At 45.0% G+C, this 26,436-nt stretch overlaps 1 protein-coding gene across 1 annotated transcript in view; it reads left to right on the top strand.

Annotated features, from left to right (window-relative positions):
- Positions 1–26,436, top strand: part of LOC147466156 (uncharacterized) — a 50,283-nt gene that overhangs the window by 8,355 nt on the left and 15,492 nt on the right. Inside the window, exon 3 of the mRNA XM_086506854.1 lies at positions 19,815–19,893. Coding sequence (XP_086362980.1) covers positions 19,815–19,893 — 79 coding nt within the window. The remainder of the gene's footprint in view (positions 1–19,814; positions 19,894–26,436) is intronic.

Genomic DNA, 26,436 nt, shown 5'->3' with positions numbered 1-26,436 from the left:
ATCCCATCATTTCCTGTTTGCGTCCTTGGAAGATCAAAGATAAAGTCCATTGCTATACTTTCCCATGGCCTATCAGGGATTGGCAATGGCTGCAACAATCCCGGTTGCTTTTGTCTGTCAAATTTGACTTTTTGGCATGCTAAGCATGATCTTACAAATGTGTCAACATCTTGACGTAAAGTTGGCCAATAGAAGAATGCCTCAACCCCTTTCACTGTCGCATCAATTCCACGATGCCCAGCATAAGGTGGAGCATGACTTTCCATCAAAATCTTTGGCCGTAACTGTTTAGTAACGCATAACTTTCCATGCATCATGAGAAAGTCATTCTTAAGCATATAGTGCTCATGATGTTGCCCATCAACAAGCTGGTCATAGATCCTTGCAAAATCTGAATCTTCAGCATATTGTGTCTTCATTTCGTCTAGTTCACAATGGTACGGAATTGACACTGCTGAAATTTGGGGCTTTCGTGACAACGCATCGCCACCACGTTCTTTTTCCCTTGCACATGCACAATTTGAAAATGGAACATTGACAAGATGTTTGCCCATCGCATGTGCTTCTTAGACAACTTCGTCTGTGTAAGAAAATATCGCAAGGTTTGATGATCCGTTTGGACAACAAAATCAGCCCCTAGCAAATAGTGTTTCCAACTAGTGAGAGCATGAATTACTGCCAGCAATTCTTTGTCATAGACTTGCAAGTTCCTTTCAGTCTTCAAAAGAATTCTGCTCTCATATGCGACTACTCGGCCATTCTGCATTAGAACTGCACCAAGACTATGGCCACACGCATCACATTGAACCACAAAAGGTTTAGAAAGATCTGGCAAAATAATTACCGGATCTGAAGTGAGCTTCTCTTTCAAGTGTTTGAACGCTAAAATTTCCTTGGCTGTCCACTTGAAAGTAACTCCTTTTCCTTGCAGTGCATGGAGTGGAGAAGCAATCTCAGCAAAATTTCGGATGAACCTCCTGTAATAGGAACATAAGCCTAGAAAGCTTCGAATGTCATGTACGGACTTCAAGTCTGGCCATGACCTAATTGCTTCCACTTTAGCGGGATCCATGCGTACCCCATCCTTTGAAACAATGTGCCCAAGGAAGTGAATTTCTTGCAAAAAGAATTCACTTTTCTTCGCATTGATGAGTAGCCTATTCTTGCGTAGCTCATTGAAAACTGCGGTCAAGTGATCCCTATGCTCCTCTTCAGACTTTGAGTAGACAATCATGTCATCAAAGAAGGTACCCACGAAGTTTCTATGTGGTCTAAAAATTCTGTCCATCATTCTATTAAACGTAGCAGGAGCATTTGTGAAACCAAATGGCATGACAAGAAACTCATAGAGACCAAATGTTGTCCTGAACGCAGTCTTATGGACATCTTCTGGTCTAATGTGTATCTGATGATACCCGCTCTTTAGGTCTATTCTTGTAAACAATGACGCTCCCTCAAGCCGATCAAGAATGTCATCTATCCTCGGTATGGGGAACCTGTTCTTGATGGTATTCTTATTCAAGGCGCGATAGTCAATGCACATGCGCCATGAACCATCCTTCTTCTGCACTAAGAGTACAGGCGAACAAAAAGGGGATGAACTGGGCTGAATCAGCCCCTTCTCTAAAAGCTCGTTGACCTGACCCATAATCTCTTTCTGCTGGGCTGCACTAACCCTGTATGGTGGTCTATTCGGTGGAGTAGAACCTGGCACAAGATCTATAGTATGATCCTCAGGTCTCTCAGGAGGTAACTCCCCTGGCAAAGAGTCCGAAAAACAATCACTGAAACCACTCAAAAAAGTTGACCTGTCTTTATCTAAGGTAGACAAATTAGATACAACTTGAGGTACTTCTTTTGCAAAGATCAAGTACACAGAAAGATGATTCTTTATTACAGATGAAATAGCAGAAGCAGAAACAACTGGAACAGACTCGCCTTTAAGCTTTACATCAAGGACATGAGTCTTTCCTCTATGTACAAGGGTAATCTTTTTGTTGTAAGTATCCACCATAGCATGCAACCTGTAACACCATGGGATACCCAATAACACATCACAGCCCTCAAGCGGCATAATATGAAATTCTTCCGCATCCACATAGCTCTGAATGTGCAGACGAAGCTTTCCCAGAATGGGAGTAACAGGCTCTGAATGTCCTGGGCATGCCAAACCTGCTTCCCCTGTCATAACCATCTCCTCTGCACGAATGCCCAACTTTGATGCCAATTCTGGTGATATGAAATTTGCACGGGCTCCTGGATCAAAGAAAACCAGCACTGTCTGGTCTCTAACTTTGCCCCAAGCTCTGCACAGCTCTGTGGCATCTGTGTTTGGCTGATCTCCAACCAAATCTGGAACAAGTCCTGCACTCGGCTTTGGCTTCTTCCCTTTATGGTCTGACTTGTCATCCTTATCCTGTGACTTCTTCTGTGGGCACTCATTTGCAAAGTGTCCTTCCTGTTCACAAATGTAGCATTTCTTGGCCTCCCTAAGAGCTTTCCTTTCTTGAAAAGTTTTGCCAGAAAAATGCCTTTTTTGTCCTTGTCCTCGTTCCGAAGAAGATTTAGACTGCTTCTTGGACGTATCAGCTTCTTCAGTGGAGGGCTTCTTTGCAGGAGACTCAGAAGGCTTTGCTGCAACATTGCCCTTGGCTGAAAACTGTTTGCCCTGGGCCCCTTTCTTGTGGCTATTAAATCCATCGGAATCTCCCTTCGACAAATTGTTGGCCACTCTTGCATTCTCTATCAATTGAAACATATTCATGACAAACAGTACTTCTCAATTTGTTCTGACAAAGGCACAAACCTGTAAGAGGTGACTGGCAACAGTGCGGCCCAAAACCGTTTATTGTACTCTTCCAGATCCGCACACTGTTTAGCATTCAACTCGTGCCATTCCGTCATTACATCCACTTCAAAAGTGTTTGTCAACCATGCAGGCGCAAAAAGTTTGAATTGGACCCACGTTGTTGGGGCTTGACCCTGGTTCAACAATGCGGTCCACTATTGGAGCGCATTCCCTTTCAAGAAAGTGACAGCCTTGCGTATCTTTGAAGATTCCGTGAAGTTGCCTCCAGCATAAGCTGCATCGAACTGCTGTATAAAGGTCAAAGCCTTTAATTGGTCCTCAGTTCCTCTGAAAGTTTCAAACTTCACTCCCTGCCCACCTTCCTTGTAATCCTTAGGCTGACTCAAAGGAGCCACATTATCATAAACAGGTGCCTGTAACAGTGGTGCTCCATGAGTGTTCATTCCAGCACTCGCATCAACTGTTTTCCCTGTCATATCTGCATTTTGTACGCATGGCTGCGAAAAACCAGCCATACCAAATTGTGTTCCAGGCACTCGAAACTGACCATAGGCACCCTGAAAACCTGGTCGGACACCCATGTTCACGTACATAGGGTTACCCATGCCTGTTTGCATTGTCCCGAACACATTCCTTGGCATATAACCTGTGGAAGGTCCAGCCATAGCTTGAAACACTGAACCACCTCCAAAATAACCAGGATAAGTATTAGGTAATGGAAGGGTCTGACGCATAGCCTGTTCATTGCTCCCTTGACCATTCACAAACGGTTCCTGTCCAACTAAAGCAAGTTGCTTTGGATCATTGGACACCGCTAGTTGCTCAACCACATGGGCTTTCCCTCGAGCATCATGAGTCCTCTGCGCATTGGAAATCTCCTTTTCCTGCAACGGCTCAGTCATGCCCTGTGTAGGAGGCTGAAAACCCTGTGTCGGAGCCTGTAAGAATTCCTGCATCCTTGGGTTGTTAGCCAACTGCTGAAACATGTCCATGCAACAACGCAGTTGAGTTCTAAACAACCTGTCCTCTTCTTGAAGAGTTGAAGGAATTTTCTCTGTGCCATGTGAGGAAGATCCCTCTTCAGGTACTTGGTCTCTCTTCTCTGCCATATCGACAAGCTCTGTGTTGCTTTCACCCACAACAATCCACGCTGCACTTTTTGAAGAAAAAGTGACTATCCCGTCGATGGAACCATATAACCGGCCCGTACAATGTAGAGGGCGGTATTATTTCAATTACCTGTTAACTTTACACAGAGCACTGAGAAGGGAAGAGAACACAGTTGCGTCTAGCGACTAGAATGTCACTGCGCACACGAGACCGACACCCTGTAGGCCCCAAAGACTGGCGCCCCTTTCGGTATTTCTTTATTCAAATTAAGGTAGACGATCCGACCACTTAGCACAAGCTTTCACAAAGCTGTCCAAACCTGGCGAGGGCTGAAAACGCAGGTTTTCGACCGGATTTGGACAGCATAACGGCGCAAAAACCCCTGTAGGTCAAAAACACATGTCTAGGACGGATTCCCTCGATATCTGGAAGCTTTCTGGTGAGCTGTCACAGAAATTCAGCTGGCTGTAATTCTCTGTTTTTCACTGCCGGGAGCCCAAAAGCCTGTACACGCATCCCAAGGCTCTCACGAGGCTCCCCCGATGTTCCCTTGCAGTTTAGGTGCGAAACCCTAAACCTGCAGAAAAACACAGCAGGCTGTAATTCCCTGTTTCGGATCGTTTTTAGCAGAGCGAACACGCCTACGCGTGTCCCAAGGGCTCCTGCACGCAATGGGACAGTTCCCCTGTGAATTGGACGAGTTTTCACGCGAGAAAACTCTCCAAACTCGCAATCTTTCTTGATGGAACTGTGCGTACCTGTGGGCAATTAGCTAATCCGGTTCCTGTTCAGAAGGCTTTTGCCTTGGCAAACGCGCATAAACCCCCAGAACTGTACATAGGTCAAATGAGAAGCCCACTAGTGGGGCATAACATACTGTACGTAGGGAAGAAAGAGAGCAGTATGTAGCGTGCGGGGCATCACTCCCGTCACCATACTGTGCATAGAGGGCAAGGTAAGCATTCCATAGCTTCTGTACATGCTACAATCCACCCGAGGCTGAAAATGGCGCCCCCTTTGTTGATATGCAGCTCGTTTTTGCCTCCCAGAGTGGCAGAATCGCTCACAGGCTGACACGTCGCCAAGTTTCCGAGTTTGGGCTTTCCTTGCTAAAAATATCTCAACTGGTGCGTCAGTTGACTTAGCAGCAGAGCAATAAAATGTTCCCCTTGTCATTCCAGAGCTAATGACGCGAACACATTTTCCGGTCAAAAATAGTAGTTCCCTAAATTTTAGGAGATGCTTCCATGGCGTCCCTATCGGTCTCCTGACCATCATTGAAGACTACCATTTGACCAACATCTACAATGTGGGTTAATTTACTGGCCCCTTTCAACTTATAAAGTTGCAGTGACTTGACGAGTGGCCCAAATTCCAGCTTGGCGCACACGAGCTTCCATACTCATCAGAATTCAGTGCTAACTGGCCCGTGCAGTCCCTGTCTGACCGACCTAGATCCCCGATGTGAGAAACCCATTTGGCTGCAGCCGTTTCACACTGGCCATGCGATGTCCACTTGCACCTTTTCAAGGGTTTTGGGACAAACAAGTAAAAATAAAATAAATATATCTAATACTTATTTACGGAAGGCAACAGGAAAAATACACCTCCTGGTGACATGATCTCTGTCCGTGCGAGAGACAGGGAGGGTGCATCCAGGGAGTATTGAAACGGAGGCAATCTATCCATGTTGAAACCATGCGACTGAAACCATGCTGTCATCTGTCCATACCAACATGTTGTATCGCCTTGTAGAGCTAGTTGTCAAGATGACTCCAGGGCAAGCTGAGCGTATCTGTCCCTGGGGAGATCCCATAGACCGTGCATAAAGGATACTGATCTAGTCAATGCCTCCACCAGGAGGGGGGGGGGGGGGGGGGGGGCGGCTAGCTCGGCTCGGATAATCTCATGCGGCACTGAGGCCTTAGCCCGAATCATCCTAGCGATCATAGAGACCACAGGCCTCTCCATACCTCTCCATCCATCCGTGTTGCTAGATCTCCCATGGTGGTCTACTGAGGGTTCCCATACCTGAACTCCATAGAGCATAGCTGGAGTCACTAGAGTGTCAAAAAGCTAGAGCTTTGTTCGCGGTTCTTGAAACTGAACCTGCGAACACATCCTCTCCAGTCCTTCCAAAGCTGCATATGCTCTCGTCAGTCTAGTCTTTGATGCTCTCCTTAGTGAAAACACCGGTCCACCGAAGACTACCCCAAGATAAGTATATGCATCTGTCTACTCCACAGTCTCCATACGTAAATGTGGGTGCTGACCTCCTGACCCATTGTGGTGTGGTGTTGAACACCATAACCTTGGTTTCTCCCAGGTTAACAGACAATCCACTGTCACGAGCAAATGTATGCAGGGCATCCAAATGACGGTGCATCCCCTTTGTAGAGTCAGAAATCAGCACAATATCATCAGCATATAGTAACAACGGAATCCATTTCCCTGCTAGCTGAGCCCCCCTCTCTCCCTGACGCTCTACATAGTCCGAAAACTCATCCACATACATCCCAAAGAGAGTCGGGGATAGGGGGCATCCTTGCTTTACACCAATAGTGGAGTGGACCATGTCAGACATTCCCTCAGTGGTGCGTACCCGCCCCATCGCTGTCCTGTATAGAGCCAGAATACCCCATATCAGCTTTGTAGGCACACCCATGTTCTGTAGTCTGCATATAAGTGTGGCTCTCGGCAAAAGCTTTGCGGAAATCCACAGCTACAATAGATCCTCTTGCCATGGTGTCTTCCCTCCTCAATAATAGCTCTGAGTGTCCAAGAGTGGAGAAACCTCTCCTGAAACCTGCTTGCCCTGGTGCTCTTATACCCTCTCGCTTTGTCCATCTACTCAGTTCCTGCTCAAGAACGGATGCATACGGCCTAGCTAATGTGTGACCAACCATGATGGTGCGATAATTTCGAGGAATCATGGGATCTCCTGACTTGAAAATAGGCACAATCGTAGACATACTCCAAGTCTTAGGGAAGCCTTCATACATGGCTCGATTAAACATCATAGCCAAGAGCTCTGCAAGCATATCTCTGGCATGGATGAAGTGCTCTGCTACCAGACCATCATGATCATGTGCTCTCCTTGTCTTCATCTTGTCAATGGCTTTCCTTACCCTCTCGGCAGTAAAGAAAGAACATGTCTCCGAGCATGTCTCTAGTGGGTCCGGCAGAGGCGGTTGCCTTGATGCTATGTAGAGAGATGTGGCATATTCCCCCCATGTCTTAGTGGAGGTGACCGCTACTGGTGGTGAATGCTCATAAAATAGCCTCCATGCTTGGCCTGAGTCCTGACTTATAAATAGTTGATACAGATCCCACTCTAGCTGAGATAGAAGCCCTTTTCTTTCGTCGCACTACGCGGTGAAACATAATCCGTGACTATCTGTGTGGTATTACCCATGAGCACTTCCCTCTGTAATTTGATCCTCGTCTCTCTACACTCCTCATCATACCAACTGTTTTGGGGCATGCTCCCAGATCGTCTCTGTGTAGGCTGGCTGTAAGGGTATGCCTCTGATGCTACATCATGGAGCGTCTGCTAGTATCTGAGTGAGTTCATCTAGTGGTCGTCCCGGTTCCTGGGTGCATAGCTGTTGTAACAGACTTGGACACTCCAAGTCAAGAATCAACCGCGACAGCACCAAATAACCACTTCAAAACAATTCACAGATCACAATAGATTTGCACTGGCCCGGCGAGTTCCGTGCCTAGAGATATTGGCCTGAAAGACTGGCGCCCCTTTCGGTATTTCTTTTTATATTAATCAGATCAAAGTACAAGAGAGTGGCTAGGGTTTCACTCTCAAACTCTGCGTCCAGATGCTCTGAGAAGTGAGGCCCTCATCACTAATTTAAAGGTTACAAGGGATGCCCAAAAGCAGAGCCCCAAAAGCTTCAAATCAAAAGCAATTGCGCTCTCTCTCTCTCTCACAGAGAGTCAAAACTTGAAAGCAAAAGCATTCTCTCTCTCTTTCTCATTAAGTAGAGAAAAAGCGAAATTTGTGTCGCTCATTATTTTCAATATTTTTTTTTTCAGTCTCCGCGATTTCCGGAAATTAGGGTTTCTGGCAAAAATTAGGGTTTGCAGGAATTTTAGGGTTTCTGGCAGAAATTAGGGTTTTTGCTGTCCGCCACGTCATCACTTTGTGACATACCCCCCTCTTGAAAGCATTGTAATCGACCGCGATTACGCCTACAAAACCGACAAAAGCCATAAACCGTCTTAGCAGACATTGACTGTTAGTACCTACGTACTAGGAACACACATCTAGCACATGTACAAAATCGACAGTCACATCACACGACATCACAGGACATCACCAGACATCACAGGACATCACATGACATTCAACATTCATTCGGATCTTAGACCATGATTTATCGGCAATGTAGCTAGCAATCACATCTAGGTCCAATCGGGACCTCATCGATGTCCAATTGACTAACCCCTATTGCAACCATGTCTATTCGAGATCAATCAGACCAAAATGCTGCAGTCATTTCGTCTATCAGTTCCTGCACTCACAAGAAGTCAAGAACAAATCAGTATCATAATCAGGAATTCCATTTCATAAAGTCATCCAGCAGAATACTGTCAACTCTCAGTATCCCTGAAGCTCAAAGAGACATCAGTGACTTTAGTATCAAAATCGAGGCATCTTTTGACAAAGGAGTGGAGTAACTCCCCTCTTGTGCATCCCACTGCACCAGATCTTCGGCCAAGCTGAGTTTCTGGGTTCCGTTGGAGTAGACTATGCTAAACCAAAACATCGAGGTAAAGTTTCACAATCCAAGGAGTATCTGCTAGGTCCTCCTCCTCCATCCACTTCGCATCAAATGCAGGAAAGTTCTTGAACTAAACCAAGAACCGCCTTCGGACTTTACCTTTCTTCGTATCGTTATGTGCCAAAATCTGTTCAGGAACAAGGATCTCTTCGTTTTCTTCCACTCGGGTTGCTCATCAGGCTCCCCATCATCAGGCACATCACCCTTAACAGGGTTCAAGAGACTCACATGCAATGCATTATGAATCCTCCAAGTATCTGGTAGTTTCAATCGGAAGGAGACATCATGTATCTTGTCAATGATCTGGAAAGGTCCGTAGTATCGCATACTAAGCTTTGAAAAAGCCTCTCCTTTCCCTTTTTCTTTCGTGGGCGTGCCTTCTCAAAAGTAAGAGCACCCAATCATCCTCCTTCAATTTCAAGTCGAGACGATGGCGGTCCGCTGCCTTTTTCTGTCGTTCTTGAGACTCCTACAAAGTCTCGCGAACCTTGGCAAAAGCCGTATCCAAATCTCGCGAATATTCATCCGCTTCCAATATCTAATCTTTCGTGCTCAGGAAGGATGGAACCTTCGCAGCACTTTCAACAATCTCACATGGCGTCTTCCCCGTCGAAGAGTGTATCCTGTTATTATAGGCAAATTCCACCAAAGGTAAGTTCTTTTCCCATTGAGTCTTCTGATCCGAGATACAAGACTTCAATAAATCTAAAATCACTGAATTGGCAATCTCAGATTGCCGTTAGTCTACAAGTGGAACGCTGACGAGAGCTGCAACCGCGTGCCAATGTTCTCCCAAATTGCCTTCCAAAACCAACTCATAAATCTAGGGTCTCTTTTGGAGACAGTCGTCTCAGACGTGCCATGTAATTGGAAAATCATCGTGATCATTCTGTGTTCTTGGGAGATCAAAAATGAAATCCATTGCAATACTTTCCTAGCGGTGGGTGGGTATGGGTAAAGGCTGTAACAATCCCTGTGCCTTATGCCTGTCAAACTTGACCTTCTGGCATACCAAGCAACTGCGCACAAACTCTTCTACATCCTTTTTGAGTCTCGGCCCAAAGAAGTATCTCTCTACCCCCTTCATGGTGGTAGCAATGCCGCGGTGACCCGTAAAAGGTGGACAGTGGCATTCAGTCATAACCTTATCCCTCAACAGCTGTGTAACGCACAACATAGTCTTTTTCATCAAGTAGCCTTCCCGAAGGGAGTATCTAGCTACTGTCCCCCATCCCGTATCCGTGTGAAAATATCTGCAAAATCTGTATCTGTGGCATACTGATCGACCATATCCTCGAAGCTCCTATGATGTATCGCGGAAACAGCCAGAACCAACGGTTTCCGAGACAAAGCATCTGCCACCACATTCTTCTGTCCCTGCACATGGACAATCTGGAAGTGGAAGTGTAACAAGATGTTCGCCCACCGTATCTGCTTTTCCGAAAGCTGCTTCTGTGACAAGAAGTAGTGCAAACTCTGATGGTCTGTAAAGACAGTAAAATCCGCTCCGAGTAGGTAATGCCGCCACTGAGTAAGAGCATGGAGAACCGCCAAAAGCTCTTTCTCATAGATCTGTGCTGTCATCTCCGGCCTAGAGAACAAACAGCTCTCGTAAGCTATGACATGGCCTTCTTGCATCAAGACCGCACACAGACTACGACCACAAGCATCACAATATACTTCAAATGACTTCTGCAAGTCCGGCAAAGTCAAAATAGGTCCCGTAGTCAATTTCTCTTTCAATGTCCGAAAGGCAGCCACCTCTGTGGGTCCCCACGAAAAAGGTACTCCTTTCTGTGTCAAGGTATGCAAAGGGGAAGCAACCTCTGCAAACTTTCGTATGAACCGCCTGTAGTACGAACACAGTCCCAAGAAGCTTCTAACTTCATGGACATTCCTCAAATCGGGCCAATCACGGATAGTCTCTATCTTTGCTGGGTCCATTTGCACTCCTACTGCTGACACAATGTGTCCCAAAAAGTGTATCTTTGGTAGGAAAAATTCACTTTTCTTTGTATTAATCACTAACGTGTGATCTCGTAATGCCTGAAAGACTTGAAGCAGACGATCTCTGTGTTCTGCCTCATTCTTGGAGAAAACAATGATGTCGTCAAAGAAAGTGCCAACAAATAGCCTGTACTCTCGAAAAATCCTGTCCATCATCCGGTTAAATGTCGCAGGAGCATTGGTTAAGCCAAAAGGCATCACCAAAAACTCAAATAACCCAAAAGTCGTCCGAAAAGCTGTCTTGTAGACATCTCCTGGCGCTATCCTAATCTGATGATATCCACTCTTCAAGTCAATCCTGCTAAAGCACGAGGATCCCTGTAACGTGTCGAGTATATCATCGATCCTAGGAATCGGAAATCTGTTCTTGATGGTGATTTCGTTGAGAGTGCTATAATCGATGCACATTCTACCAACAACACTGGAGAGCAATACGGTGAAGTACTAGGCTGGACAAGACCCTTTTTCCAAGAGGTCCTTCACTGGGTTCATAATCTTTTCATTCTGTTCTCGGCTCACACGATAAGGTGGCCGATTCGGTGGCGTGCTTCCAGGTATCAGATCAATGGTCTGATCTTCAGGCCCTCTGAAAAGCAATCGGCATGAGTGTGGAGAAAAATCTGGGCGTTCTTTTCATCAGGTCAAAACATATTCAACCTTTATCCATCGTTCAGTTCTCTCCCAAAAGAATGAGTAAGAAACTGAAGTTCATCAAGTACAATCTCTAAGCCCTTCATTTATCAAAGTCGCTTTCTCGGCCCGGTAGTCAACCACGGCATAGTTCTTGTGGTACCAAGGGATCTTGAGTAGAACGTCACTCGCGTGCCTTGAACACCCCTGTCATTGCAAACGAAGTTTGCCAATGCTCGGTGTAATGGCAACATCCCATCCGGGTGCCAGTCGAACTACCTCCGCCTGTGGCGTCAGTCTGTCGAGCGTAATTCCAAATCGAGCCGCCAATTCCAAGTGAAAAGAAGTTGGGCCTTGGCTCCTTCAAAAGAGCTTCTTGATCCTTCACTTTGCCCCAAAAGCGGCAAAGTTTGTACTTTCATTCATTAGATTCGGTGCAGGTCCCACGCCATGTGGTACCAGTTCTGCTTTTCTATCTGCCTTTTCTGCCACATTCCTCAGCTGCTCTCGAACTCTCAGACCTGTCGTCATCTTTATCATTCTGTTCTTTCTGTGCCTTATTAGGGCACTTCGCGGAGATATGTCCCTGTTCCCCGTATCCAAAGCACTTCCCCTCTCTGATGAAGCGAGCTCTCTCCTCAGGAGTAAGCTTGGGTCGTGCATCATTTTTCTCTGGGTTGCTCTTTTTCTTTCTACTTCATTCCCATAAGTCTGTTCAGCTCGTTGTGTCATGGCCTAATCTGTGGGGTAGGTCAGACTGCCAGAGTGAATGGCAAAGCCCCGCTTCGCATGACTTATCAACTCCTAAATAGAAGCTGACTTCTGTTCCAAGCATTGATCTCGACCCAAGGTAAACCGCTCAATCTGTTCTCTGAACGAGATCTTCTTGAATGAAGAGGCGGGTAGAAAAGAGCTCCAGAATCTTTCACAATAAGCATTGATTGTATCTTTCTTGGTCATCCGAAGATGGTTCCAAGCAGCTCGTACATCTCGTTCATATTCTTGCGTCAACCAAGAAGAAATAAAAACCTTCTTAAATTTCAGCCATTTAACTGGCGCACTCTTGTTAAAAGAAGCGTGGACCACCAAGTACGAGCATTCCCCTTAAGGTAAGAGGTAGCTCTCCGAATGTTGGAGTGCTCTGAATAGCGTCCTCCCGCGAAAGTGATGTCAAACTGCTGTATAAAAGACAAAGCCTTCGAAGCATCTGAGTATCCTGAAAAGTATCAAACTTGATCGAGTGGCCACCTTCCTTAAACTCTCAGACTTTCTTGCTTTTATCTTCGAGAAAGTCATACTGGTTAGCTTTGTAAAAATTCTTCTTGTTCGCATAAAACTTTCCGTCATCGGAATCTGAGCTATCTGTAGACGAGTCCTCAGTAGAACTGTCAGTCTCTGGGCGAGATGTAGCCTTCTTTGCCTTTTTCTTGCCGTTTCCGAAGCTTTGTGTCTTGCTTCGCTTTTTGTTTTTTTTTGTCTTCTTCGCTCGAGTCTGAAGAGCTAGAAGAACTGTCCGAAGAAGATGAAGAACTGAGTAAGCCTTCAAACTTGACATGCTTCTTCTGTTTCTTTGCCTTGTCAAAAGTTGAGTGACGACCCAAATAACCTGGAAAGTCAGTGCTTTTCTTCTGCTTTTTGCCGTGCTTTTTGGCTTTCTTTTGCACGTCAAAAAGCTGAGCAATCCGTGCATCAACCACGTTCTCCAGTTCCTTCTTCATATATTTTCTTGGAGGCAGAAGGTTTCTTGAGAGCGGGTTTCGGGAGTGGTGTTGTGGTTCTTTGCCACTCCATCTGTACCTCCTCCAAAGAGGTCTGGTTCATATATTTTGCCATCTTCGGGTCCTTGGCAAAATTGAGCATCATCTTTGTTGCATCGTCGATCAACTGGCGACGCTCCATCTCTCGCCGCTCCGCCTAAGTAGGCCAAGGCGGGCCATACTCTCTTCCGGAATCTTCGTTGTAATCCCTGCCCGCATCTCAAGATGCAGAGGGAGTCGACTGATCATTGCTTGAAGCCATAGGTGCCGCGGAAAAAAATTCGGGGATCGGATTTCCCGTAGAAGAGAAATCGGCCGTGCCCTGATACCACTGTAACAGACTTGGACACTCCAAGTCAAGAATCAACCGCGACAGCACCAAATAACCACTTCAAAACAATTCACAGATCACAATAGATTTGCACTGGCCCGGCGGAGTTCCGTGCCTAGAGATATTGGCCTTAAAGACTGGTGCCCCTTTCGGTATTTCTTTTTATATTAATCAGATCAAAGTACAAGAGAGTGGCTAGGGTTTCACTCTCAGACTCTGCATCCAGATGCTCTGAGAAGTGAGGCCCTCACCACTAATTTAAAGGTTATATGGGATGCCCAAAAGCAGAGCCCCAAAAGCTTCAAATCAAAAGCAATTGCGCTCTCTCTCTCTCTCACAGAGAGTCAAAACTTGAAAGCAAAAGCATTCTCTCTCTCTTTCTCATTAAGTAGAGAAAAAGCGAAATTTGCGTCACTCATTATTTTCAAAATTTTTTTTTTCCAGCCTCCGCGATTTCCGGAAATTAGGGTTTTTGGCAGAAATTAGGGTTTGTAGGAATTTTAGGGTTTCTGGCAGAAATTAGGGTTTCTGCTGTCCGCCACGTCATCACTTTGTGACAACTGCCTATATATCTCATCCATATACACAGAATCCGTCTCCCTCATGAAGGTATACCGAGTGTGTGTGGGGACCTCTCCTAATGGAGCTGTGCTGAACTGAAACGTCGGGGTGAAAGACAAGATAGCATGATCAACTGCTACTCCAACTGGCCTAGTGCCCACTATGAAATCCTGAAAGAATGGAGTAGACCTGGCTGGGCCATAACATAATCCACTGTGCTGGCACCATGTCGGTGTGGAAAGCAAGTAAAACCTCCAGCTGTCGAAAATCTTTGTAGGCCATTCAAAATGGCCAATCTATGCGCGGTTCCCATATCTATCAAGTATCTGCCATACTTAGTGTATTCTTCATCTTGTGATAGTCTGGAGAGACCCATCTCTGTAATGTCCAGCTCCCTAAGCATCTCCTCGGAAGTATCATAAAATATTGTCTGGTGGTGGGCAGTCCTAGCATTGAAATCCCCTAGTATGATAATGTCACAATCCTTGGAAAACTCCCATATGTCATTATCCAGAATAGCAAAGGGGGATTGTCCTCTAGGTGAGGCATATACTGACGTACTAGGAGGAAAGTAATAGATAGCAATGTAGAGGTATTTGCCCGTCTCTGCCCTGAGCCTCACCCACATGTACCTAGCCTATCCATCCTTGCGCACTATATATATCAATCGTTGCAACTCCTCCCTGAATAGAACTGCCACTCCCCCTGAGCCCCGTCCTCGATGCTCCGATCTGGTCTCCTGTCTGCAGGCTGTCTCCCATCTATATCCGCTCACCTGTGGCATGGATAGCCCAAGGGCTTGATGTGTCTCAGAGTAGAAAATGATGTCTCTCCCTTTGAAGCTATCCTCAAAGGCCCCTACATCAAGACGGAGTGACCCATTACAGTTCCAGGTTGCCATCTTAGTGTGGTCCCATAGGTCTCGCACCGTCATGCGGGGCGTCGCTCCAATATCTCCACCTTTCCATCCCTGTAAAAAGCAATCTTCCTCTTTTCCCTTGTTGAGAGAGAGAGAGAGAGAGAGAGAGAGAGAGAGAGAGAGAGAGAGAGAGAGAGAGAGAGAGAGAGAGAGAGAGAGAGAGAGAGAACGGCGGAGTTCCGTGCCCAGAAGCACTGGCCCCAAAGACTGGCGTCCCTTTCGGTATTTCTTTATTATTGCTTACATCAATGTACAACTCCTGAGGGTCCTTTGCTCTTAAGACTGCGTTGAGATGCTTTACAGAGTGAGGTCCTAGGGGCTCTTATTAACAGTACAAGGGATGCCCAAAAGCAGAGCCTCAAGAGCATTATATTCAAAAGTGCTTTAACCCAAAGGCAGATATTTGCCATCGAAAGCCAGCGATGGACTCTCTAAAAGCAGCTAGCGTAAATTACGGAAACCCGTACAGCCTGCCATGTGGCACCAACAGCGTAAAGTGCGAAAATCCGTACGGCCTACCATGTTGGTATGTTAGTGTGATTTACAAAAATCTCTCCTAGAGTTCAAGCTTTTGTCTTTTAGGGTTTTAGGCCCCTTGGCCGGTGCTTCATAAGTTCTTTCAATTGGTTGATTCACTCGGCCATTTCTCTTCGAGTTGGGCATGCCACGTCATCACTTTGTGACATCTCCCCCTCTTGGAAGAATTGTAATCGCCCTCGATTACACTTGCAAAAATAGCCAAAGGAAAGAAACTTTCTGTCAGTTCAGCTGAAGTGTTTAAGGATTTACCTCGTATCTAGTACTCCGCACAAACACAAGATTACTTAACTTCACTTGAAAAGAGAAACTGAACTGAACACAATGAATGAGAGTGGCAGAGAGAGAAAAGAGAGACGACACGCTTTATTACTTGCACAATGCTACAAAGGCTAGATGCTGAGATGCTAAGGGTTACTTGGTGTATATGCTTGGTACTGCTAGGATACTAATGGGTACTTGCTATCGGCTAACATGCAAAAGCGCTAGGGATTGATGGCTTGGATCTGCAACTTGGCTGGCGATAGGAGGCTGAATTCTGCTATGCTGAAAACGTTGACGATTTGCTGCTGAAAACGCTGAGGATGAAGTGCTGGTCTGATGGGCTGAAAACGCTGGGGTTGAATGCTTGAAAACGCAGAGGTGCTGATACTGCTGAAAACGCAGGATGCTGGTACTGCGGGTTCTGGTACTGTGGTGCTACCGGTACTTGTCTCGTACCTCTTCTTGCTTGAAGTGTGACCCCCAGGGTCACCTAAATAGTCAACCAAATTGGGTGGAACAGCCTAAATCAAGCCCCCCGCGACCTTGATAAAAATGAAGGGTCACTTATTAATAAATTCAGAGCTTACTAATAAGAGGTGATTCACACGCCTAAATGCTGAATGACTGTATTGTGCAACAGAGGGTATGCAATTACGACCTGCCTAGGCATGCACGTCTTGCTAGAGGCTTACAAAGGTGCCAGGCTAGATCCTAGGCTAAACTACGACTGACGCTAGACTGTAGCAGAAGCTTGTCCGTGTGGCGCAAGTGCATGGCGCACGTGAACTTTCTCGACACCGACTCTATGTACTCCACCAATCCAACACTTCTACAAAGACATCAATGGCTAATCAATCACATTTCTGTCGAGGGTCTCAAATACAAATCCTGATCATTGTAACCATTTAGCAATCACATCCAGACCACACTAAGCTTTTCATGGATGTCTTGATCTACTAAATCTTGTGACTATCAAATTCATATCTTTTCATTTCACATTTCAATCAAGCAAACCATGCCCATGACCATCCCCATAGGACAGCACATCCACATAGCATGCAGTTTACAAATCACACACTTAGTTCACACTGAACACCGTGTTCAATCATTCAATCTAGCCATCTCATTCTGTCTAGAACTCTTGATGCACCTAGATCATTGTGCAGCCATCTCATCCTTCTGGAACTCCATGCACTCACACAAGTATCCAGTCAGCTCATTTAGATAGACATCTTGTCTTGATGCACTAGAATCTCATTCAGTTCACATTCACTTAGCCATCACATTCATATCTCATTGATCTCTACAGATGTCTAGATGCACTAAGTTCAAATCATGTATCGGACAAAATGCTGCAGACATTTCGTCTTTCTCTACATGTCTCTAACAATACACACATGAAAGAGCACATGTTTTCAGCTCAATCAAGGAAATTCCAATTCAGTGCACACAGATTGTAAAGTCATTCCACGATACTGTCAGCCTGTGAGTACCCTAAAATCTCAAAGAGAAATTAGTGACTTTATTCAATCTAGGCAATTCGTGACAAAGGAGTCATTTTGGCCTTTTGAAGACATTTAAGATAACATTTCATTTCATTTCATTTCATTCTCTCTCTCTCTCTCTCTCTCTCTCTCTCTCTCTCTCTCTCTCTCTCTCTCTCTCTCTGTGTGTGTGTGTGTGTGTGTGTGTGTGTGGGCATATGAGCGCCAAGACAAACAGATTACAGGAGGGGGTTTTCTACTGTGGACCATATATTGACGATCGAAGCTATTATTTAGGAGGGCAAATCACATGGGAGGAGGATTTATTGTAGCTTTGTGGATTTTTGCAAAGCTTTCAATACATTTCCCAGAGCTAGATTGATGTGTAGACTACAGGAGAAGGGGGTGCCCATAGCTGATGTGGGGGTAATGGCTTTGTACAAGAGAGTTGTAGGACAGGTTCGCACTCCGGAGGGGATATCTGAGTTGGTTCACTTTACTAGCGGGGTGAAACAAGGTTGCCCACTCTCCCCTACTCTTTTTGGTATGTATATGGATGAGGTTTCGTATTACATACAGAGGAAGGGTGATGGAGGAGCACAATTGGCAGGGACATGGATTCCATTGTTGCTATATGCTGATGACGTTGTGTCAACGTCACTTGGATGCCCTGCGCATTTTTGCTCAAGCTAATGGTTTGTTTGTGATCCTTGGCAAGACCAAGATCATGGTGTTCAACACCACACCACAGTGGGTCAGGAGATCAACACCCACCTTTACCTATGGTCAGGAGACGGTGGAGTATACAGATGCATACACTTATCTTGGGGTGGTAGTTACTGCCCAGTGTTTTCCCTGAAGAGAGCAACAAAGACTATTCTCCTTTATACATAGTGCCTGGGACCTTCCCAAAGACCGATATGTTCGTCTAGCCTTGGAGTCCTCTAGTCAGCTAGCGTCACAAGGAGATACATCCTGCTGGTATGCGCGTAGATGACATCTTGGTTTTAGTTACATGGTTTTAGTATGGACAGACTTCCCCCCTTTTAGCACTCATTGGATGCACCCTCCTTGTCTCTCACGGGGACAGAGACCGCTAGACTCATTAGACAAGACTTGATTCAGTTAGACACCAGACTGACATGGATACAACCAACATGAGTTGGGCACGAAGATGGCTTTCTATTGAGAGCATCTTCTCCAGTTTACGGAGGATGGGTTTGTGACAGAGTTGCATTATATATGCCATTGTCCAATGTATTACGAGATACGGGGCCGTTTTCTTTGTTCTTTCAGAGAGGTTTTTGGACCATTGTCTATAGTTATGAGATACCAAGATCAGAGATGCCTTGGTTTGTATCTTTTGGAGCTGCATAGACACAGAAAGGATCTATTGAGGGATCAAGTGGAGAGAGAAAGTCCTAGAGACGGATCACAAACTTCTTCAGACTACCATATAGCCAAAGGAGCAGCCACCACAAAAGATTTTAGAGTCCACCCATACCAGAGGTACATTGATTGACCGAGCCCTTGAGCTCGGGAGATCTAGATGCCCATGACTACGAGGAGCATCACGACATCGACGGAGACTACATCAGAAGATCAGGACTACTTTACTACAGCACAAGAGGCGCCCAATCAAAGTTTAGAGTGTCTAGTTTCTTTTGGGCAAATCTCACAGTCAGAGACCATGGAGGACTTGGTGGATCTCGTTCGTCAATGTCACAGTCTAGAGTGTCTAGTTTCATTTGGGCAAATGGGTTCTATTTTTAGCACTTCTTTTCTATGTTCACTGCAGCTCAAGTTATCCATTCCATCTATGAAGGTGGCAATGGTCTCCTCCATGGAATTTTCAAAGTCTATTGATTTGCAGTGGGAAACGGCTATCGTTCATTGAGATGTCATGTGATGGGTCATCTTGTCAAATATTGCCCCTAGGGTTGAGCATACAGACAGGCTGTTCAGAGGAGAGCTCGGTCCTCGTAGTGTTGTCAGTTTCAGCACAGTTCAGCTCGGCAGCAGGCTAGAGATGCTGAGGGTTAGAGTCAGCAGCAGTTTTTTAGGAATGGTGGTCAGCAAAGACAAAGACAGAGACAGTCAAGTAGAGAGAGACAGGCCAGTCTCTCTCTACTTGACTCATATAGGAGGAATGTTGATATAATAAGAGAAGCCTCGTTTATTTCCTGAATTCAAAGCGTGTTTCATGATCAGGTGGTATAAGAACTGAAACATTTATATCAACATGGTAGCTTATTGTCTGCTGGGAAGTTTGGTTGTTTCCTTGAGTACAGATACTTATGGATACAGTCAATTAGGTTGCAAGATGTTTTGATAAAGCTGTGCTTTGACTTAAGTACATCATTAACTGAAGGGAAATTTTATTTCTAGTTCTCAATGGCTGTTTCATTAGGGGGTCTGTTGTATTGATTTGATTTTAGAAATTTATTCATGAGGCAATTAATTAGAAAATCCCGCAGCACTTTTCTTTGCCAGCCAGGCATATTTTAGCTGTGGCTAATCATTGTCAAGACCTTTTCTTCCAAATATTTTGTCATTATTTTGTGAGTAGTACACCTTAGCATGCAATGGCTTTATTTTTGTAACAGGTTCACAATACTCGAGAGCTTGATCGTGTATTGGGAATTGATAGCATCGATTTGATCGGAATAAACAATCGTGATCTAGGTATCTGATGTGCATCCCAACTGATAATCAAATTTTGTGGCAGTAATTAGTGACAGTTGCAGCATGTGTCACAAACGGGAGTGCATAACAATATAAAATATACTCAGATAAATAGAATTAATCACTTAATTGAAGCCAGAGAAGCGAGAGAGAAAGAGTGAGAAGATAGACACAATACTGGACCAGAAGATGGGCTGGTCCCCCCGTAAAAGTATCTTTATTATTGGGGAGAAGTCTATACAAGCACTTGAACCGAACGTATTACCACGTTCATTCTAGAATTAGACTCGATGGTTCCCAGAAGCCTCAGCTTCCTATTCCTAGAGCAAAATCCTATTCTGAATCCTCGAGAACCGAAGTTCTCGCCTCTGGATCTCACCTTCCAGACTCAAGGCATGGCATCCCTGCAACTCTTTTCCGACTCTATTCCCAGAGTCCTCTTCCTGCAAAATAAGACTGCTTCCCATATGTGAAGTCCTTTATTGCAAATCTCAACTTCCAGATCACAACTTGAGAGTCTAACGCTCTCAGATTTGTGATCTACTACCCAAACTCGGGTACGAAACCCTTGGGCTGATCTAGCTCTAGTTCCTCAAAGCGCTTTTTCTCCCGCAGAGGCTCATGTCTTCCTTTGCTCCTACTACCTCGCGAAGAGGAAGTACACCTGCAAACAAACACTCAAAGATCATAACAAGATAAATGTTACTTTCAAAGTCTCGACGCTCAGAACGCAACTCAGTTCTCGAAAAGCAACTTCTCGGAAGAGATCTCTACGCGGAGAAGTCTCTCTTCCAATCCTACACACAGAAGAGGTGTGCTCTCGAGTTCCTTCTCGTCTTGTCTACAACGTTTGTGGGCTGGAAACAGGGAAAAACAACAGCTTGTCGCGATGGAAACACTCTCCGTAGGCACTTCTTCGTGATGGAACTGGCCTACATGGCCTTGGCATCATCTGGTACACTCGGGGCAGCCATGAGCATCACCAGCGGCATCAACTTCATGGCTGGAAACTGCAGCAACATCTCCTTGTGGCTAGCTCTGGCCTTTTTCTTCGTCTGTGAGGGAGAGAGAAAGCGCTTTTATTGTTCTTGGCAGCTGGCAAGAATAGGGGCGACCTTGCTCGGCAGGAATAGGGGAGGGAGAGGGGCATCAAAGAGAGGAGAGAGGGATCGCAGGTGCTCAATCGAAAAGAGAAAGAGAGAGATCATGGGCTGCCCAATTAAAGGAGCGCTGGATTTTTTTGCTTATTTTAATTGAGGGCTGCCCACTTATTAAGTGGGCTAATAAGTGGGCGGCCGGCCTTTAAAAAAAGAAAAGGTATGAACCTGCCCAAAAACCTTATGAGTTGAAAAACAATGCTTGCACAACACTTCATAGGCGTCCCTGGATGCAACCACATGCATAGATGCAATGCAGACATCAACTTCCTCGCGAGAAAGCATCTGCTTTCCTGAAAAGCAACTGCTTTCTTAGAAAAGCAATTGTATTTTCTCAAAGTTTCCTTTGAACCCATCTTCATTCAAGTGCTTGCTCATCCTTGTGCACAATTCTAACACAGTTTAGAATTTCCTCCCGACTATGGAATATTCTTTTTTCGATGCTCCCGTCACCCACCATGTGACACATCACGAATACCCATCACCAAGTCCTTTCCTACCAAACTTACGGTACAATCTCCTTCGCGATGCTCTATGTCACCCATCCTATGACGCATCAGAGATGTCCCTTCCCGGATGGTCGAACACTTCTTCCAGATGCTCTTGTCCCCTATTCTATGTGACTCATCGAAAGTACCCGCTCTTGGTGGCCTTACATGTGAGGATTAGTGGTGCTAATTCTATAATTAAGACTTCAAACTTCATACTTAAGATCAAACTGAGACTTAAGAGACTGAATGTGTGTTTGATTGATTGAATGAATGTTTGAAAACTGAGTACAATAGGCTCCTTATATAGGAGACGAAGAGACACAAATGAGAAGACACGTCTCATGGTGAAGAGACGCGACTTTAGATGTAAAGACACATCCTTTTGGCGAAGAGCTGCAACCATTGGATGAAGAGTCGCAACCGTAGAGTGAAGGGGTGTGACCAGTCGTCGAAGGAGTGTGGCTTTTGGCGAAGAGGTATGTCTCTTGAGTGAAGAGTCGTGACCATCCAAGCATAGGGGTTCTCCTTGGCATGGCACTGTGTATCTGCAACTAGGAGTAGATGTAATATTGCAACATAGTCACAATCGTGACATTCCCTCCCATTTAAAATGAGAGCCTCGGTTAAAGAAATGACTTTTTGATGTTGATAGAACTTTGGAAAAGCATTGAATCTTTGAGTTATCTGAAACCTTTGTCTTAAACCTTTGCTTCTTGCGAAACATTTTTGCTTTGACTGCTAAATCCCATGTCATTGCCTCATTCAAAGACTTTTTTGAGGAATATGGCATAATCAAGTTGAGTGCAACAAAGGATTGATCTCTAAAATCCTTCATGTAATGTTAGAATCTTGGTTCAAAAAATCCAATAATTGCGAAATATTTAGTGAAGAGGAAATATTCTCAAAGCACTCTTCAGATGGGATAACTTCAACTTCAGTAATCACTGGAGAGGATTTTGGCTTAAGAGTGTAATCATCGTGCAATAATGAATCCCAAAATTCTTCAAAGTCATCTTCAGAAACTGACACTTCATGACTTGTAATTGGCATATTATCATCCAGTAAAGAATCATAGAAAGCATAGTCGTCTTCAGACTCGGAATCTGCAACTATGTCCTTATCGTTGTTTGGTAACAAAGTATCACTTGGAAAAACTTCATCAATAATAATTTTTGCATCTGCATCGGAAATCATATTTGTTACATAATCCACTGTATCATGCCGTTTGACTTGTACATGTGAAGCTTTGTCCTTGGATCACTCGTTCCGCATGATAAAGCGCGTGTAAAATAAGTTCTCGTCCATCTGTGAACAAATTGATAGTATGTCCTCGAAAGCTAATGGCTGGATCAACTTGAAATAACCAATGTTGACCAAGAATCATGTCGTAGTAAGATAGAGGCATAACTTCGAAATCCAGATGATCTGCATAATTTTGAATACTGAACTGCAACTGTCGAAGTGTCTCATCACAAGTTAAAATCGATCCATCTACTAATTCCACATCATATAAGTGAGATGTCTTCTGAGTTGGCAAGCTAAGCTGTTGAACTATCCAAGTGCTGACAAAATTATTCGAACATCCAGTATCCACCAAAATATTGATGGAGCGACCATTGATAGTTCCAAGAAGGCTCAAAACTTGCTTTGAGAGAGGCTCCAAAACTGAAGAATCACGCTGAGCATGCTTCATAAGAATTTTTGTATCCGCTGAGACATGAATTGTATTGACCACTAATTTTCCTTTATCTTGAGGAGAAGCTGGTTGTTCACCATTCGATGATGTTTTCGCGTTGGAATTTCTTTTCAAATTAGACGGATTTGGTCTCTTTGGACATTGATACCATCTATGGTCACCATCATAAATTGTACATAAACCATCCTTCTTTGAAGGCGAAGATGCATTTGACGAAGAGCCTTGCTGAGTATTGGAATGCCGATCTTGAGAAAAATCACGTCCTTTACCACGATCAAGTGGAGGAACATTTGAGGAAGATCTGCTTTGAGATTGTCGATCTTGAGAGTAGAACCTTGAAGTTGAATAAGGTGTTGTGGTTTGCTGTGTCTGAATTGAGATTGATGCTCTTGACTTTGGCTAAAGCTTTCTCTGCGATTGCATTGTGAGAAGCGAGCGCTATTTGAAGATCTGTCACCTGGGAAAAAATCCCATGTAGGACGCCGATTATCGCCAAGACGCTCCATATAGGCAATTGCAGCATCCAAGGTGGTAGGGTTGTATTTGTGTACATCGTCCTTCATGTTGGGTTCGAGTTCGTCGATAAAGCTGTGAAGTTTATCAGAGGGGTTGAGATTCTCTATCGTCAGAGTTAATCTCTGAAACTCTGTGATGTACGCGGCTAAGAAACGTGTCTGGCTCAGCGGCGAAGAGAGAGGACCGGGCATGAAAATCCGCATTGGCAGGTTCGAACGCCTTGCGAATAGCACGTCGGAATTTATCCCAAGAAGGTGTGTGTTTACCATCAGTAACCCGTCGTTGCCACCAAAGAAATGTTGTTTTTGAGCAGAGAACTAGCAAGTGGAACTTTTTTACTCTCGACCAAATTTATGTTTGATAAGTAAACCTCCATTTTGAACAGCCATTGGTCCAGCACGCGCTTGTCGCAACAACCATTATATGGTTCCGGCAGTTTAACATCAAGCTTCTTCTTTTGTGCAACATTAAAAATTTCATGAAGTAATTGAAGTTCGCGATTGTCTACCTCATCTGTTGGATCTGGTTCATTTTGTTCGTCCATTGAAGCTTCAGAAGAAGGTGTTGGAGAAGCAGCATTAGTTGTTCGAGAAGTCGTAGGACGACTCCAAGAAGTATTTTGCGTGTGCACCTGATCCAAGCGAGTGTGAAGTGACGGGAGACTTGTGGAAAGTGTGGCCGAGTAAGGGCATTGTCAGATGGACCACCTCCATCGTGAGAATTAGGTTACGCCTCAAAGGGAACTCGAACAGGTGCTGAAGCAGGTTCTAGGACGGGTACTTTGGAAGCCGAAACTATGTCTAGAATGGGTTCCAACTCTGGTGAATGTGGAATCACGACCATTTTGTGTTTTGGTAGAACCTCTTCGGGAGTCTCGCCTATGTACGAGAGGTAGGAACCTGTTTGTGGCGTCCATTGACCATGCAGCATGTGCGGGAGTGGGTGTGCGAGTGCCTACGCAAAAGAAACTAAGAAACTCTGGCTGGGCTTTATATTTTCTAATGTAAGTCTCTTTGGATGCCTTTTTTTTGACTTATTACTTGAAGGTTTGGTTTCACATGGTTTAAAAAAATTTGCGGCAGACCATCCAAGTGTGGCTGGCCACTAGGGACGCTAACATGGGGTAAAAAAAAAAAACGTGTGCTGCTGATGATTTATCGAAAAATAAAGGCCAACGAAAAGTCACTAAAACAGCCACCGAAGAGAAAAATTAACAAAGGGTCAGCCATGCGATTTCAGCCCAGCGTTGCAGCGTTCTGTGAAAGGATGCGCAAAGGGGCCAGGTCGCTTGGGAATGGATGTGCATCTCTTCATGCAGGGGGAGGTATACCCCCCAAGGGGTGCCATGTAGGTGAAAAGGTGGGGCAGCAATGAAAAGGCACGACGGAGGGTACCTTCAAGAAGGGTATGGCAGCCAGTGAAGACCACTATGAAAAGGTAGCACCTGGCTATGAAGAGGCCCGACCTGATGGAAAGTTGCCGCGATGAAGAGGTGCACTTGGAGAGCTCGTGCAATAATTCTCAGCACGCACATGTATGTTGCTTGTTGTGTGCTTGTTCGCAAGAAGGGGTGCGAGGGCGGGTTCGAAAGGGTGTCACCCGAGCAAAGGTGGACGAGGTTCTCTGGGTACGCCACGCACACACACTTGTGTTTAGTTTGTTGGCACTGCCTGCAGTGATATAGGCATGGTGCCTATGAAATGTTGTACACAACTTTTAGGCTTTTTGAAGCTATTTTAAGATGCTATTCTTTGGAGCCATGCTTGTTGCAGTAAAAATAGCACGCACTTTAAAAAGCCGACAACGGCAAACTCTCCCCGGTCGCTCTCGTCTCAGGCAATTCTCTGTAAGCAATTCTCTCTCTCTCTCTCTCTCTCTCTCTCTCTCTCTCTCTCTCTCTCTCTCTGTGTGTGATCAGGCAGTGCCGCCGTCGTCAAGTTAGTGACGGCCTTGTTATTTGTGTAATTGGAACATAAAAAGTCATGTTACCTCATGCTCGTTTGTGTGTGTACCACCTTTCTTCTGTTTCCATGTAACTCCGGGAAGGAGGGGAGAGGGTAGCAATGAGGGTGAGAGGCTCATAAACCTTCGGGTCCCGGAAAAAATTTGCTCTGATACCACTGTGAGGATTAGTGGTGCTAACCCTATAATTAATACTTAAAACTTCATATTTAAGATCAACTGAGACTCAAGAGACTGAATGTGTGTTTGATTGATTGAATGAATGTTTGAAAACTGAGTACAATAGGCTCTTTATATAGGAGACGAAAAAAAAAAAACAAATGAAAAGACACGTCTCAGGGTGAAGAGACGTGACTTTAGACGTAAAGACACATCCTTTCGGCGAAGAGCTGCAACCATTGGACGAAGAGTCGCAACCGTAGAGCGAAGGGGTGTGACGAGTCGTCGAAGGAGTGTGGCTTTTGGCGAAGAGGTATGTGTCTTGAGCAAAGAGTTGTGACCATCCAAGCGTAGGGGTTCTCCTTGGCATGGCACTTTGCGTATCTGCAACTAGGAGTAGATGTAATACTGCAACATAGTCACAATCGTGACATTACAGATATTCCCGTTTATAGTACTCCCGTCATTACTATGAATGACGCACTAAAAATATCTGTACTCGGATGTCTCCAATGAGAAAAACCCTCTCATTTATAATTCCGGTAATTCACTTGGAATTATT

The sequence above is a fragment of the Adiantum capillus-veneris genome, chromosome 1 (assembly GCF_014529385.1).
Source record: "Adiantum capillus-veneris isolate H3 chromosome 1, ASM1452938v2, whole genome shotgun sequence".
Lineage (NCBI taxonomy): Eukaryota > Viridiplantae > Streptophyta > Polypodiopsida > Polypodiales > Pteridaceae > Adiantum > Adiantum capillus-veneris.
The sequence above is the reverse complement of the archived record's forward strand: the minus strand, read 5'-3'. Positions and strand labels throughout refer to the sequence as shown.